An 11,890-nucleotide genomic window follows, 5' to 3' on the forward strand; every position below is an offset into this window, starting at 1 on the left:
AGTGTATTTCTGCATTGTTTATAGAATCTCCTATAGTGTATGTTATTGATTTTTTTTTTACAAAGAAAAAGAGAATGGCTCCAATACTCAAACATCTTCATCATCAGCATTATGAAGGTCCTCTTGAAAGGCCTCAGAGAGGGTGTTTGAACTGTTGCTGTGATCACTGGTCAAATCCACTTCCAGTTGTATACAGCTACATAATATATGAACATAAGACAAAAAACCACCAGCTCACTTGGAGATGTCACATAAAACCTATAATTTATTCATTTTCAGTAAAATTTTTGACATAGTAAAACGCAGCTTTAGAAAAGACGTGTGGCTTCAGCTGTCCGCAGGTTGAGGGGACACGAGGGGAGACGTATTGCTTTGTGGTTGACTTTTTTTTTTTTTCCATTTACAACTGATAAATAATAACAACATATCAACGTAGGCATATATTTACACATCAACAATATTACAATAGTACAAAGCCTTCAATGTGTCCCCATTTGCATTGTGAACTTTGTGTTTTTTGTTTTAACATGCAAATAGAATTTAAACCAAAAAAAAAAAAAAAAACATGACTTCACACAGTCATGACAATGGCCAATAAACACTAAATACAACCTCCTTGTTGGCTTTCCCTCCATTTAAACATTTGACACCAGAGGAAAGAGATGAACATTGTCACTCTGACTTGCTCCTTTGCTTCCCTCAAGTGGCCACAAAACATAACAACAAGGACTTTTACATTCCAGCATTGCAGCTTCAAACCACAAACATCTTGTTGAACCTCTGGCACATAAACTGAGACATTTCGCCATCTCTGAAATACATAAATAAACAATATATTACAATAAATAACTAATATAGCACAATTATTCTGCTTTTTGGACACAGTAAGCAGAGGTGTGTCTTTGCATGTGTGTGTCATGTACAGGTTAAGAGTAAAAATGATGACCACAAGGTCTCTCTGTGATACTGAATATGAACAAAGCACAGATTTATCAGCTCTTGCAGTTGAAGGATCACTGACTTAGTTTCACAAAAATCATCTTTAAAATGTGACTATGTAACTCTAAAGAGAAGAAATAAGTGTTTCCCTTACAAATAAAAAGCTGAACTCACAAGCATTAAAGCACAGTTTTGTTCAATTACGTACACTCTAGAGTTTTGCTGCTACAGGGGTACTTGGTCTGGTATGACTGGTAGCTTCTGGTGGCTAATTTTAGCTAATGGTAGCAAACTTTAGCTAAATATAGTTGTGTAATGAACAGTGAGTTTCCTGACTTTATCCCTTTTCTTCATTTGTGTCACTGTTACAGTAGCTTAGCCTTTTAACTAAATGCTAAACAGCAAAACTGTAGCTTAGCATTTAGCATTATCTCGTAATTGTTTCTAGAAGCTGTCTATATCGAAATGTGTGTCTATTGCCCCCAGAGAGTGGGCAATAGACACACATGAATTAGTGTGTGTTTTCATCCGCTACCGTTAAGTTAGTAGGAACTGAGTCGGGGTTTAAAGGAGAAATCCACTGTCAGTACTGAATATGATTCTTGTTTTCTAAAATTGTTTATCTGATATTTGTGGACCTCAGTAACTGGAAAGGAGGAATCTCAATACTCACATGTGTAATATCAAGCAACATTTCTTGGACAAGAAACAGACTTCTTTAGTGTTTGTTTAGTTTTTACACTTCCTTAATATCAAATATTTACATGCCTCAAATAATCTTTCAATTGGAATTATCTGGGTAAGTATAACTGGCTCCACATTCAGTGTCACAGCATCTTTAGAGTGTGTTGGTGACAGCAGTGGGTTACAGTCTGGGAGTTTTTAATGCACAGACAATGACTAAGCTACTCACAACACAAAAACTATGTTTAAAGTGAGTCTTCACCTTGAAATCACCCTTTAATTTCTTATTGTAATGAACCAAAGATGCTTTTGGTACCAAGACAGTTTGGGAAATTCAGGTTTTCCCTCTTGTAGTTGAATAATAATAGTCTGCAAGAGAAAGCAGCTCTGTGCTATGAAAGGCTTAGTGTTGAAATGATGATGATGAACACTTGTGGCAACAACATTTCTACTGTATTGCACTTTACCCCCCATGCTTTATAACTATCTAAACAATGCGAGACATGCATCACTACATAACATTTAGGAATCTCACCCTTGGATGGTTCCTCCTACTCAGCAGAAATGTACCACTGAAGTGACTGCATGAATAGATACAGGGTGAGGACAAAATAATACAAACACTTACAAGGGCTGCCAAACTAAGACTGGGCATGATTCTGAAAGATGTGGTTCTTGTCTTATTTTGAATTAATCATCATCAGTTTATATAAAATTACCGAATGATTCCCTTCATCCCATGCAGCATTTCTTTTGTAATGACTACAGAGTGAGCCAGAGTCATAATTCTATGAACAAGATGGGCTGGTTACTCAGGGATTTGAATAACAAATAGATGCTTTTCACATGTCAGGGCTGTATCAACAGGAGTATGTTGCCAGACCATGAGAACTGAATGGATTCAGGACGGATAATTTTCCTTGCCAACATGTAGAAAACCATTAATGGATGAGCCAAAGCTATAAAATCTCACCATACAGTCTTACTTTAATGCTGGAAGTCTGTGTCCTTGTGCTTCCATTATTCTGTCCACACTCTGTGTTGATTTTCACAGGCAGTTTACACAAGACCACTTCCCAATGAAGTGATCTTTTCAGTCAGTAAGAATGAAACGACTATGTCAAAAATCTCCTCATGAACATGACTTTGGCGAATAAAGCTAAGTTCTGTGGTGCAGTGTGTTGACTTCTAACAGTATAACTCTAAGGATTTAAGGACCAGTGTGTAGGATTTAGTGGCATGGAGTGGTGAAGTTGCAGATTGCAACCAGCTGAATACCCCTTGCCTCACCCCTCCCCCTCCAAGCGTGTAGGAGAAACTACAGTGGCCTTCAGGTATCGTAAAAAAACGTGAAAGTCTAGAGCCAGTGTTTGGTTGTCCTTTCTGGGCTACTGTGGAAACAAGGCGGTGTAACATGGTGGACCCTCTCCCTCTGTAGAAATACAGGGCTAATTCTAAGGTAACAAAAACACAACAATTCTTATACACTATTATATTCCATTTTTGTCAATAGAGCCCCCCTAAATCCTACATACTGGTCCTTTTAAAAAAAAGTGAAAAAAATTATGATGGGGCTGTGTTTCCATAGCAACCCAGAACGAGTGGGATACCATCACACACACACACACACTCTCTCTCACACACACACGAAAGCAAACACACACACACACACACACACACCCTGAAATCAGTCGTCAGAGTGTCAGAAAGTTTCTCTGCGAGGAATCAGATCTGCTTTACATGACGTCATTCCAGGGCTTATTCAAGGAAACCAAAAAATTAGTGACAAAAAAAGAGACTCCTAAACAAACCAAGAGCTCTACAGTACATCTATGCTGCAGGACTCCACATGACATTTGGCACTGAAAAATGTATAGGTCCATATTATATACAATGTAAAATAATCATCATCTATTCACACAAAAACATCATAGAGAAGAGTGCCCGAGGAGTGTTTGGCTAAAAGTCAACCAGGACTTTAAAACAGAAAGAAGAACCAATAACTGTTCACTGCTCATCAACAGTTTTTGAACTCTGGCACGTTCAGGAGGGCTTTAGCATTTCAAACCTCACTGTCTGTCAGTGAAAACCTGCTTCCCTCACACGTCAGGTACAACACACTGTTAGAGTTGCACCTTTTGTCACTCAAGTACATTTTTAGTTAAAAGACAGAGCCTCAGTGAGAAAAGATAAAAAGGTGTAAGTATGATAATGTAAGCTCTGGATGCTGCTTGTGTTACGTAATATGTCACAGCACGATAACCCAAAAAAGCTCCACATCATACACCTACATAACTATAGCATGTATCCTGCATATAAATGCATCAGGAGGCAGATATGTGATACGCAGATGAAATAATACGAGACCATCGATGGAGCAGATTTTGGCCATCAGGTTATGAACACATCTAACTCCTCTACAGACGTTTTTGTGTTTGTAACTGAAATTATGACGAGGCTATTGAATCCTTGTTGACCTCTGACGAGACTCTGTCTGAAATAAAGGAACATTCCACCTGCTGGACAGGCTCATAAATAACCAAACGCTCATCACAGGAACAAAACCAAGGGCATATTCAGTCCAATAGGTATTATACAAACTAATTACAGCCTTCTTCCTTAGTTTGGCAAATCTCTGTTGCTGCGCAGAATCTCTTCCTGTAGACAGTTCACAGAGCGTGTACGGACTTTATAAATCCTTTATAAGTACAGGTTCAGTGTTATAAAGCCTTTAGAGAACAGGCAGAATGCAGCTATTTGTCTTTGTAAGTTTTGTCAGAACACATGGCACCTTATTGTCCACTTGGCACCACTGCTGGTAGTGTGATTTTGTTGCAGTGTATGTGTGAGTGTGTGTGGCATTTCGCTGTACAAAGCGTCCTCGGTGTCACACAGTGCTTGCGTTTCCGTTGCGCTGTGTCCAGTGTGTTTGTGTGTGTGTCTGTGTGTAGATGTGTGTGTGTGTGTGTGTGTGTGTGTTTAAGCGCGAGGCTCCAGTTTGTGTGACAGTTCGAAAAGAGTCTGCTGATTGTCGATAATGTGCAGGTAGTTAACACTTGCCCTCACCTCCACGCTGTCGACCCCGATCACCTCGTTGCCTAAGAGACAGACACAAAACGTGCTAATTAGTCACGCTGAAAAGTTTTCTGTTAGACTCGAGAACACACACATTCACACACATTTGGTAGAAACACATACTCTATTATGGCCATATAAAGAAAATAAAAAACTGTCTGGAAACGGTTGCTTAGAAACTGTAAGAGAAATACAGAGAGGGAGAGACAACAGACCCGAGCACAGGTGCAGTACACTAACTCAGCTGCAGATGGCGTTAGATTCCTCACAATGAATGGTTCCAAACATCAATACTCCATTCAACAGAACACTTTGTCACAGAGAGAAGACAATGAACTTAAAGAGCCTCTCTGACTAAGCCTGTCTTATCATTTGTGATGCTTTTTGCACCAACTGAATTCACCCAGAAACAAGAATACTCACCTGGCTGGTCGCTTTGGCAGTGGCGAATCATTCTCACTGTGTCTGCGATCATATGCTGTTGGTTTATAAGAAGTCGTGTCATGTAAGTGCAATGCCAAACCGATTTGTACTACTGCATAGCAACAAATAACAAAATAAATAGCATCTGGCAGTTTTTTTTAAATTCAAAAATGCAAAGATTTTAATGTTTGATAGAAAAATGTGCAACAGATTTGTCAGTGGTCATCAGTTAAAATACTGTGTCAATGTCTTTCTCCTAGCACTGCCCAAGAGTGATTCTGCTGTTGAAGATAAAGTTGGCAATGATGCACTAAAACCAACTGAATAATTTGCTGTATAAATTACTGCATTCATATCCCATTTACCATTTATGTGATTGAGCAGTTCATCAGCCACCTGTTGACATATCTCATTTTGTTATCTATGACAGTTGAAACGTTTAAAGAAAGTGAAATTCCTCAAAGGTCAGAGTCAAACAGTTTGAACTACAAACACAAAAAGATGTTACAGAACAGACTCATCTCACCAGCTTCTCAAAGTTGACCAGGTTGTCATGAAAGGTTTTATTTCCCTCGTGGATAAAAGTGATATCTAAGAGCAATGAACAGCTGTGTTAAGGTTTCATCAGTCTTGGTATATATGTGTGTGTGTGTGTGTGTGTGTAGGAGTTGGAGATTATACCTTTCAGGAGAAGAGGCATGAAAGGGATCTTGGGAGGTTTCATCCTCTTGAAAGCTTCTCTGTACGCTTTGTGGTTCAAAGACGGATCCTGGAGAAAGCAGAGAAAAAGAAAAAGGATGGAAAACAGAGGAGAGATTTCAGGATTGATCGTCAAATTAAAAGGAGGAACATCTTCTGCATATATCTCTTTTCACTAAGTCTCACCGTGATGAGCTCCAACTCTGAGAAAAGCTTCTTGAACTTTCCCGGACATTTCTGAAAGGAAGGTGTTTGGTCAGAATTACATTTAAAACACAAAGCATGTGTATAAATACGCTAAACACGACAACACACATACACGCACAGACACGGACTTACCTCCCAGGTTTGGTTGAGTCGGCTGACAGCTGCTGTGTTGAGACCCATGATGATGGCAAATGCAGAGTTCAAATTTCTTTGGGCTTTACAACTGCAAGCACACAAAAAATGAAAAATGTTCGCAAAATGTAGAGAAATCTCAATGCGCTTGATAAACACACTTTATTCCCGTATGTTTGAGTGTGTGTGTGTGTGTGTGAGTTCTTACTGAGCAGCAATCTTGATGAACTTCTTGAGCAGCTGCACTCTCTTGTTGAGAGACACGCACATGAGCACCTCCGACATGACCCACTGCTGGACCTCGTTGCAGCGCTGGAGCAGGACTGAGAGCGCCGCCGTGTGGCCACTACCGGGAACACGGCTGAGGGTGTAGTACACTAGCTCTTGCTGCGTGTGGAAGGGGGAAAGATTCTGAGTCAAAGACGTCAAGTTTTTCAGGAGAACACATCCCAGCATATCTACTCCCTTTAAGATTGAAGTACAGATAATTTACAGTCATATAACACAGAGAAAAGCAGCAAAGGCTCATATTTAAGAATGAGAATCAAGCATGAAACATTGTCTAGATTCCCTATAGAAAACTAACATCCAACATATCTGTGCTTTGCTTCACCATTTTCTTTCATTTCAGCTCTTTCTAAAAGCCTCTCAGCTCTAAGGAGACTTTCTGTACCCGGGATCCAGGAAGTCTTGTAGAGCATTTGCATCTTTAATGCTTATGTTCCAGCAATCTCTGTCATGAATATGAATTTATTATAAACTGCTTTCTGACACTGCATGCATATATTTGTGCGTGTGAGTGCATACCTCGTGGATGGATTTGAAGAGGCTCCAGTCCAGGTGTGTGAGAGCAGCTGCCACGTCCCAGGTGTTGATGCCTAGGAGTCGCACCGGCCTCCTGCTTAGCTCAGCGCTGTCTGTTAAAGGAGGCTGTGTATACAAACGTGCAAAGAAAAGCTAGGTTAACGCACAGGAAGACGTTGGTCACCTCGGTGTCACGCCATACATACTATACAGAAACACACAAATTAGGTGGAGGTATTGTCTATCTGCAGAAATAGGGCTAGTTCTAAAAACGATAAACTGCAACAATATCTCACTTTCAAGATAAACTATAGAACAATGAGGCTGGTGGGGGATTCAAACACAATCAATCATTCAAAAGAAACAATACAGGGCAGAGCCATTAGAGGACGTGTCTTTTGTTGACATACAATCAGGGCTGAAAGCTGAGAGCAGAGCATTTATTCACACAACACAATTGTGCTGTCCAACTCTACTTACAGGTCTCCATATTAACAACAGTTCTGCATTTGTGAGCCTGACAACTGCCATTAACTCAGCAGATAATACATTAAGTAAAACTAAATATTACATGCCTACCAGACTACTTGTGGGTCAGTAGACTTTTCTAAATGGTTTCTACTGGTTTGTTAATATACACATCCAGCAAGAAACCAAAAGTCCTAAAAGTGCATCTGTAAAATGTCCAAAAGTGCAGAATTATTTACGGATTCACAACTGAAGCTCCATTCTGAAAAACATGCCATTACAGAACAACACTTTGCCCTGATACAGCACTTTCCAATCCTGCTGTCACGGTTGGGCAACAAAATAATTGTGGCTCACACCTTCTCTCTCCTATTGAGTCAAAGTTAATAACAATCACCTGGTCTGAGTCTCTCCAGCTTGCTTATAATGCATGACTCATCCTAACACTGTGAAAATATGTCAGTTGGGGAATTAGAATATTCATTTTCATGCCTGATTTAGCCAGAAGATGATACAGAGGCAACCAACAATATCAGAGGCAGCAAATGCCCAAATAATCATATCTCACTGATGTCGTGGTTTGCTTTAAAGCTGCAAGCCGCGCCTTTAGCTTCTATCAGTGTGTACCAAACACATGGAAAGACTGAATGTTACAGAACAACAGAGGAGCAAACAGAACTGTGCATTTACATACCAAGATCTCAGTGAGATCCCTGCGACAGGCCACAAGCTTTCCCTGCGGGGTCAGAGACTCTGAATACACACAGTCACTGGGCTGTAACACCCTCCGTTCTGCAGACAAAGAAAAGGAGAGAGGGATGATGATGATGATGATGAGTTAAAGCCAAGAGTGCAGAACAGTGAATCCCAAGCAGGGGTACTCGTAAACTATGGTGTACTTTTGCAGTTGCCAAGGGAGCAGGTAGGCAAGCACATAAGTCTAACAGTTAGTTAGAGATAGTTAATTGTAATGGCTGAAATAGCTAAGTCATGTAGAAGAGGTTGATAGCTATAGGTAAAAGATAAATGGTTGAAATAATTAGCTAGCTTTAGCTTAGCTAAAACTAATAGATAAACAGTTGAAAGAACCAAGAAAGAAACCAACTTAAACGCAACATCCAGTTTATAATCAATTCACAAGGAAACATGTGGAACATGATGGATGATGTTGATGAACCAGTGGGAATCACTGGTGTAGAAAATTTGCACTCTCACAGGAATTTAATTCTTATGTTAATATGTTGACTGTGTATTGTGCACACGTTTTTGAGTGTTTGTGCGTGCACCTCCAGTGTGTGAAACCACAGCGAGCACCATGTCCTCTTCTGCTTTGTCCATCTTCAGAGCCACAATCCTTAGCAGCTCATGGGCTTCCAGTGACGGATGCGTGTGGACACTCAGGTAGGAGTCGGTGCTCACGTACACGCAACAAATAACTGAGGAATAGATTGAAAACATTCAAAGTGAATGGCTAAACCAAAAATACTGTACAATCAAAATGAGGCAGATGCAGAAAAGGCTTAAGTATTTACAGAGAGACTTGAGGTAATTTTTGTCAAGTACTCAAGCAGACAAAGAAACGGAACACGCTGTATTTAAGCAATTTGCATGCGCACATTGAAATTAAACCTCACAGACTGTCATTATGCATAATTGTGTACTGTCCTGGGCAGTGTGCTGTGATTTGCGTTGTGCATATGTGTGTGTGATGATTGTGTTTGTGTCCGTTACTCACCCTCTCTAGTCTCAGTTTGTGGACCTCGGAGTTGCAGACAGTTTTCCTTCAAACTCAACTGCTGATACATTTGTTTGCTCTGACAGAGAGAGAGCAAAAGAAACATGAGGATATGTAATTCTGTGTTAAAACTTCACTGAATCTTCTGGTGCTCTGTATCAGCACTCATACAGATAAAATTATTACTCTGTGACTGTAAATATCTTGCTTTTCACCTTGCTTTTGTCCAAATTCATGTATATAATTGACATTACCATTAAAATATTTGAAAGCTGGAGCTACAGTTTTGATGTCAGTAAAATGTAGCGGACAATGTCAAGCATCATTGGTGTGGTATATATTTCCTCTCAGCTGCCCCACCCCCTGTCTTTGGCTTACCTTTTGGTTTGGAGGACAGTCATCCACAGTGCTGTAAGAAACAAGAACAACAGTGAGGTGGGATGCTGGTAGGCATGGGGGGAAAACGAGAGAACAAAGGTGTTATGCAGAGACAAACCCACTTACTGTCTGCGACGCAGAAGTTTCTGGAACTCCTTCAGGTCTTTCTCCAGCGTGGGGAACTCATACAGATCTTCTAAAACACACCTGTACAGGGTCTGATACAAAGAGAGAAATGAAAACCAAGATCCATGACAGCGCACCCACAATCTGATTTCAACACTTGTTGATTGGTAGTGAAATATTTGTTTGATTGGTGCATTAGGAAGGTTGGTAGATTTCATCTAAGTCCAAAACCAGTGTAATTTAACTGATAATACACAAATCATTATGTTGTTCAGGTTGTCCATATTGAATACATCATTCAGACATTCACAGTGTAGGTTAGGAAAAATATATGAAGCCCTCGATTTATGGCAACAACAAAAGCTAACTGGGGTCAGGAGTTGGCAAACCTGGAGTCCATCCAATGGTGGTGCATGGCAGGACACCACAGTGGAAAAAAAAATTCCCTTTGCACCTGACATTTGTCAAAGAGCTGTGTGACACTCTGGGCCTGATCAAGAGGAAGTTGAATTCCCAAGTTTATCAGTCTAACAGGATACTGTCAGGGTGACTGTCCGCCAGCTGAAGCTCAGTAGAAGTACGGTGATGCCGCAGGGCATTCTGTTGTAACTCCACTATAGAGTTACTTAAACAAAGAAAATCCACCTTTTGAGATGCTGTGAAATGGCCTTGAGAGAACTGTTCACACCAGACATCTTAAGAATAATATGGATGAGCTGAGGCATCTCTGAAGAATGGACCAACATTCCTCTTGAACTTCACGCAGGTCTAAACTGCGCAGCTACTGGAAGAGCTTGTTTGAGGTTGATGCTGCCAAAGGAGGTTCAACGAGTTATTAAATACAAGGGTTAATCAGCCACTGTGAATGTTCAATGGGTGTGTTCAATAAAGACTTGAAAGATTAAAACTGTTTGTGTTATTAACTTAAGCACATTGTGTTTGTTGATACTTATATAACATTCTAGTCTGTGGAGCTCATTTACTGAGTACCATCAAATGTAAATGACGCTGCGTAGGTAGATGACATTAAAAAACATCAGACAAATTCTGCACCTTGTACTTAAATGGGTGACTAGGCATGCTCTGTAGTGTCTGTGTATGTGCATGGAAGAGCATTGGACTTCCAAAGATACACACATATATACACACAACACAAACATGCATGTACATGCTCACACACACACACACACACATACATTTCCACCTGCTTATCGCTGTCATTGACCCACCATAGCCTCCCATCCCAATTCGCCTCTCGTTCCTCTGTTACTAGGCAACTATCACCTGGGTTACGCACTCTGTATGAGATTATACCCATGCCAACCCTCGCAATTTGGTTTCCATGGCAACCCAGCATAGAGCAATGGAGCCGTCGGGTTACAGTGGGACAAGTGATTGGTGAGTGCGTGCGGCTGTTTGTGGGTGAATGTGTGGACGTGTGATCATGTTATGTATGTGTGTGTGTGTGTGTGGTGTGTGAGAGAGACAATTGCTGGCAGACATTCAAATCCGATTTGGCCGAACCATGTTAAAATTTAGCAGGGACACAGCAGATATAAGCAGCGTCTGTAGTGAGAAATGTGACAATGATGTGAATCTGTCTGTGTGTGTTTTCAATGACCATGTTGTCCTGTGCAGACATTGTGTTTTGAACATATCAGTGGAAGAATACCAATACAATTGCTGCTTATTTTATTTGTTACTTTTTAATAGATATTCTAGTGCCTGTATTTTTTCTCTTTCTTATTAGTTTGCCTCTTTTGATAAAAACATCATTACGGTTCCTCCAGTGGGCTGAAACACGGTTCAGTTTAACTGGTGAGGCAGCAAACAAGACAATCATGGAAGACACATAAACACACTTTACAGCTCAGATGCCCTGTTGTGCAAAACTTGAGGAAGAACAACCCCATTTTAGAACAAGACAGAGAGACAAATGAAGACGAACGAGTCCTCTGAAGTTCTTTTGTGGCCCACGTGAAAGGACACCAGAGGATCAAACTCAGGGACAGAGTGAAAGGAGAGATAGAGAAGCAGAAGAGGTGATGAAGGCGAGTAGTTACGTACCTTCATGAAGCTCCTGACGTGCTCCTCTTCCTTGAGGAAGTCCTTGTAAAGCCTGCTCCAGTGGGACACCAGCTGAAGCACCTTACGCTTCCTGAAGAGGGCGTCCTTGCCCTCCTCCTGACCCCTGCAGCGGGCACTGCTATAGGTGAGAGC

At 40.7% G+C, this 11,890-nt stretch overlaps 1 protein-coding gene across 15 annotated transcripts in view; it reads right to left on the bottom strand.

Moving 5' to 3' along the window:
• Nucleotides 1-11,890, bottom strand: part of rapgef5a (Rap guanine nucleotide exchange factor (GEF) 5a) — a 103,072-nt gene that overhangs the window by 36,197 nt on the left and 54,985 nt on the right. The window contains exons 13-26 of one of the 15 annotated variants that reach the window (XM_051066241.1): nucleotides 11,738-11,882; nucleotides 9,671-9,762; nucleotides 9,545-9,575; nucleotides 9,167-9,245; nucleotides 8,718-8,867; nucleotides 8,126-8,223; nucleotides 6,967-7,089; nucleotides 6,368-6,546; nucleotides 6,160-6,250; nucleotides 6,007-6,057; nucleotides 5,803-5,890; nucleotides 5,648-5,712; nucleotides 5,122-5,176; nucleotides 239-4,721 (exon numbers count right to left, since the gene is read on the bottom strand). In XM_051066241.1, the coding sequence (XP_050922198.1) occupies nucleotides 4,603-4,721; nucleotides 5,122-5,176; nucleotides 5,648-5,712; nucleotides 5,803-5,890; nucleotides 6,007-6,057; nucleotides 6,160-6,250; nucleotides 6,368-6,546; nucleotides 6,967-7,089; nucleotides 8,126-8,223; nucleotides 8,718-8,867; nucleotides 9,167-9,245; nucleotides 9,545-9,575; nucleotides 9,671-9,762; nucleotides 11,738-11,882 (1,366 nt within the window). In that variant the 3' untranslated portion in view covers nucleotides 239-4,602. Of the gene's footprint in view, nucleotides 1-238; nucleotides 4,722-5,121; nucleotides 5,177-5,647; nucleotides 5,713-5,802; nucleotides 5,891-6,006; nucleotides 6,058-6,159; nucleotides 6,251-6,367; nucleotides 6,547-6,966; nucleotides 7,090-8,125; nucleotides 8,224-8,717; nucleotides 8,868-9,166; nucleotides 9,246-9,544; nucleotides 9,576-9,670; nucleotides 9,763-11,737; nucleotides 11,883-11,890 lie in introns of those variants that run through there. The other 14 variants (XM_051066271.1, XM_051066283.1, XM_051066280.1 and 11 more) reach the window with 14 other exon arrangements.

Source organism: Lates calcarifer, linkage group LG3, assembly GCF_001640805.2.
Source record: "Lates calcarifer isolate ASB-BC8 linkage group LG3, TLL_Latcal_v3, whole genome shotgun sequence".
Classification (NCBI taxonomy): Eukaryota; Metazoa; Chordata; class Actinopteri; family Centropomidae; genus Lates; species Lates calcarifer.